Raw genomic sequence first — 5,242 nt, 5'->3', positions numbered from 1 at the left:
ACCTTCTTTCTAACTATTCAGAGGTTTTTAACTCCAATGGCTTATGCTTCTATATTGCAGATAAAATCATTAATGACTTGTTTCCTTTGTTCTGTTTTAATGAATTTTTCATTTCAATGTAAAATCATTTTAGATCTATTTTCTAAAATATTCAATATATAAGGAAAATCCTTACAAAATATAGATGTCTATAGGAAAGTAATTTTAATTATAATCTACCAGCATCAGACCAACAAAACTAAGATGGTACACCAAATATATAAATGGACATCAAGCACTAATATCAGAGTCCTTGACTCAAAAAAGAAAATATTAGAGCCGTTGCATGTATATATGCCACGTGCCATACTACGTTACACTATGAAATAGTGTAGGGGTTTATTAGTAATTTCAAAAAAGTGTGAATCACTATAAATTTATAATTGTAAGGCTATTGTGAGATAGGGATTGAGAAAATAGAACTTTTAGTTCAATTGGAGTTTGGCACTGACTCGAAGAGTGTATTTTAGGAGATTTGTCTTGTCTCGAAGAGGACTATTATCTATCAATTGATGCTTTCATTGAGAGAATCCCAGCGAGAGATTTCATTGAGAGCTCCACAATATGACTGACGAAGAGCTTCGTGAGTTCGTAAGATCCATAATTAGATCCGTAGAGTTGCGTACTGACGCCATGTTTGAGCGCCATGGCTAGTCGACTGCGGCACTGTTGGATTCCTCATCTCAGGCGCCAACCATGTTTCAAGAGTTTGATGACTCTACTGAACCAGTGAGAATCACGAAGCCAACGGAGAAGGCTCTCGATCTTGTCGACAGTGACATTTCAGCTGGATCCGATATAGGTAGATCGCAATCAATTCCGGTTCGACCTACGACGAAGAAGGCAGCTCGAAGAACACCGAAAGAGGAGGAGATCGGTGTGGCTTCATCGGATGTTGTGGATTCTCGATTTGCACCAACGAAGGCAGCTCGAAGAACTCCAACGTCGGAGAAGACAGAGATGACATTGGATCTTCGCGCACAAGGTTTTGAGCGTGTCAGCGAGACTGTTTTTGTTGTTAATGGTGTCTCACTATAGGAATCAATTCACACACTGCGGATAGATCGGAGGAGGATTTTCGATCGTGGACGATGGTGGATATTTGATCAACGACGACTGTGGATCTTTAACAGCGAGGGACGGCATAAAATGGTCACTGGAGGACGATCGAAAGCTTGGTCGCGCCGAATTGCAGAACATTAGAGCGAAAACGACGACCATCGTCTTATCCTTACTGGTTTGCTAAAAGATATATGTATATATACAGCTTCATTTGTTGTTCAAGGAATATATATATATATATATATATATAATGTTATGGGTGACTATTCAATGGTTACATTTTTATTGTAACCATCATGGTTACATTTTTTTTTACCTGTAATAGCAGGTTACTAATATGTAAACATTTCTTTTTTAAAATTAATTAATTATAATTAACTATTTTTTTTTAAATTATTAAACATAATTAACTATTTTCTTAAAATAATTAATTAAATCTTTAACAAAACCTCTTTTAGCAATTAATATTTATAAATATTTTTTTTATTTATATTTAAATCCTTACTCTAATTATTTTAACAATTAAGTCATTTAATTATAATATTTATAATAAAATTTATTTTTTTTTTATAAAAATTAAACTTCTTTCTACACAAATTAAAATTCTCTTTTTATAATAAATTTTTAAATAATTAATTATTTTTAAATGATATTTAATTATTTTGTTACAATTAGATGAACTAAGTATGAGGCCTCAAGCTAGTCAATCGATAACAAGTGTAGCAATTTTTTTTCTAAAATTTTTTTCAACTTATTTCACTTTTTACTTTTTAAATATTTAAATAAAAAAAATTAAATAATTAAGTGTAATAATATAAAATTAAGATTACAAGTATAATAAAATTTAAATTATGAAATTATATGTGTATAATTTTAAATTATAAAAAGTTTTGCTATAAACTTTTAAATAATTTAAGTACAAAAAATAAATTACTTAAAGATCCTTATATGATATAATAAACTACAAAAAATTAATTAATAATTATAATTAATCTTAATTATAGTTTTATAAGAAAATAAATTATTAGATTACTTTCAGGTTACAAGTTATTTATTATTTATTTTTATTTTATTTCCAAATTAATCATAACCATTTATTAAATAGTAAAAAAGTGATTAATTATAATTATTAATTAATCACTTTTATTTTATTATTTATTTTCTTATAAAACTATAATTAAGATTAATTATAATTATTAATTAATTTTTTGTAGTTTATTATAACATATAAGAATCTTTAAGTAATTAAATGGCATTTAATAGTAATCCAATGGCTTAAAAAAATGTAACCATGATGGTTACAATAAAAATGTAACCATTAAAATCTTTTCCATAATGTTATAAATAATATGACAATGAATAGTAAAAAAGGATGAGAGAGATCACGATGATTGGGCAATTGCTAAAAAAATATATATACATGTTGAAGAAGCTGGCGGCTTGGATTGAGAAGAGGAAGAAGGTTGATTGCCCTAGGTAATTTGGGCTTGGGCTTTGCTGAAAAGTCTACTACAATTGGGCTGTAATTGTTTTTTTTTTTTTTCTTTATGTTTGTGCATGTTTTTAGTTTTATTTTCTTAGTTTTACCACCTTGAGGACAAGGTGATTTTGAAGGCTGGGAAAGTGTTACACTATGAAATAGTGTTAGGCTTATTAGTTATTTTTAAAGAGTCTGAATCACTATAAATATGTAATTGTAAGGCTATTGTGAGACATGGATTGAGAAAATAGAACTTTAGTTCAATTAGTGACAAACCCAAGCTAATTAGTGATATGACTAGCTTTCGTTATTTCTCTACCTCCGGTTCCATAGAATATACCTGCACACACATATATTTTTTACCTTATTATTATTATATCTGGTACTTATTAAACAGAGACTAAGCACAAGACTTAAAATTGAACTTATTTTAGAACGTAACATAAAAGTCCTAGTGTTCTAGGAGCAAGGATCTAAACCCATCAAATTACAAACACATCTCTCTCTCTCTCTCTCTCTCTCTCTCTCTCTCTCTCTCTCTCTCTCTCTCTCTCTCTCTGCATGATCTAATTATCATAAATATCCATTACTCGTCAACTTTCTCAACAGGGGCTGCTTCATTAACAACTTTGTCCACCTCGCTTGCTCCAACAGCCTTCTCCTCTGTCTTAACAGACTCCTCTTTGGGGGCTTCCGGCTCTGCCACCACGGGATCCTCTGCTGCAGCTTCGGTAGTACTCTCCTTAGTCTCCTTCTCTGCTTCTGCCTCCTTTGGTGTTTCTTCTTCAGCTGTAGTCTTAACCTCCTCTGCAGGGATAGCAGTCTTCTCTTCCTCAGTCACAACCTTGGGGGCCTCCTCTTCAACCTTAGCAGGGGTTTCATCTGTAGCAGTTTCTGCCTCCTTTGGCTTCTCTTCAACTACATCTTGATGATCAGCCGGTGCTGGCTCCCCAGCTGATTCCGTCTCCTTTGGCTCCTCTGCCTCTGTGGCGGGGTGGGGCAGAGGTGTTTCAGTTGCCACTGGGGCCTCTTCTGTGACTTCTGTTGTAATAGCAGGAGCTGCAGTTTCTTCTTGATCTACCTCAACTGATTCCTCGTGAATCTTCTGCTCTGGGAGAGCTGTCTTTGCTGATGCAATCTACCATAGCCAAATTAAAAAAAAAATTAATTTAATTTAGTTATTTAGAAAACTTTCGTATGCTCACTACCTATATGTATATATAATTTTATGGGTACAGAAGTAGTACTCTACTTGTCACAGTTCGAATCTTTGCTAGCTCTACATGCAACTCATGCGTAATAACTAATATAGACAACAATGTAAAGTAGTTACCTAAATATTATGTACAATGTAAAATAACTTTAATTTTATAATTATTCTCATGACTTTATATAGCTAGTGATTACTTATACAGATGTGTTTGTCAGCCAAAGAATAAGATATTTAAATGTATATATATGGGTGTGTGTGTGTGTGATGTAATTAAGAAGATAAGGTATAAGAATTACCTCAACGGCGGCCATAATAATACGAGTGAATGAAAAAGTATAGACAACGAAGAATTAACACGAAAACAAGGTTATGGAGTGTATGAGGAGAGTAGAGAAGTTATAAGAAGCAATTGCTAATTTGAGATGGGAAGAGGATCAATGAGAGTAGTATTTATATATGAGAGAGTAGGAAAGGGGTCTCAACTTGAAGAAAGAGCTAGATTTCATATATATCATAATGAAAGCATAAATAAATATTTAGTGGGAACTTTGGAATCTTGAGATTTGACACCAAAATCTCATCTCACGGAATTGATGGATATTAGCTTGTTTGGTAATAGTGTTACATGTAAATTCTTGGAATTGATGTTTATATTAAAACAGTTACATTTTTTACTCCAAAAATAAAAAGTAAAAAATTTAACGAAATAACTTTGAATGTGTCCAATTTCCAAATAATCTGATTTGCCTAATTCTAATTTAATTCAACATTTTTATAACAAGTGATTTTGTTTATTTTTCCTTTTCAAAGACTAAGAATAAATGGATACATTAATTTATGAATAAAGTAATATTATTTTATTTTTTTTATGAAAAAAAACAGCTACTACATAAATTTCACTTATATATCGGGATCGCAGAAATATCAGAAGCCATATTACATTATTATTATTATTATTATTATTATTATTATTATTATTATTATTATTATTATTTTCATGTTAGGCATGGAATCATCATATTCTTTTTGGTTGTGTGTTTTGGTAATTTGGTGTGCTTTGTGCAGTCGGACATTTAGGGTTAGCATGTGCGATGGATGCTCTTCTCATGCAAATGTCTGTTAATTGAACCTCATCACTGTTCCCTCTAAATCTTTGGTTACTTAAAACTCTTGTTCTTGTGATCTTCATTCTTCCATCGATCGATTTCTCCCATTCCCATATATATCTTTATTATAACAAAACTCACTGCATACAATCATTACTATTTTTGGAACATGAGTTCACGTGGCCTATTTATATTTTTACAAAATTACGGCAAATTTTTTTTATACTTAATTATTTTATTATTGGCAAAACTGATTTATGTGTACTTATTTTTTTTATATAAGTTTGCAACATTGAATAACAACTGTATTATTATTGTATTCACTCGACGTTTAACTTTCAT

General features: G+C 31.2%; 1 protein-coding gene across 1 annotated transcript; it reads right to left on the bottom strand.

The window, feature by feature from the left end:
• Nucleotides 1-3,109: 3,109 nt before the first annotated feature.
• LOC115700445 (major latex allergen Hev b 5) lies at nt 3,110-4,518 on the bottom strand. Its single transcript, XM_030627983.2, has 2 exons — nt 4,091-4,518; nt 3,110-3,719 (listed from the first exon to the last, which is right to left on the bottom strand). Exons 1-2 carry the CDS (start codon nt 4,103-4,105, stop codon nt 3,168-3,170), a joined length of 567 nt encoding a protein of 188 aa, XP_030483843.1. The 5' UTR covers nt 4,106-4,518; the 3' UTR covers nt 3,110-3,167.
• Nucleotides 4,519-5,242: the final 724 nt, after the last annotated feature.

The sequence above is a fragment of the Cannabis sativa genome, chromosome 8 (genome assembly GCF_029168945.1).
Source record: "Cannabis sativa cultivar Pink pepper isolate KNU-18-1 chromosome 8, ASM2916894v1, whole genome shotgun sequence".
Classification (NCBI taxonomy): Eukaryota; Viridiplantae; Streptophyta; class Magnoliopsida; order Rosales; family Cannabaceae; genus Cannabis; species Cannabis sativa.
Note: the sequence above shows the minus strand (reverse complement) of the source record. Positions and strands in the feature narration are given on the sequence as shown.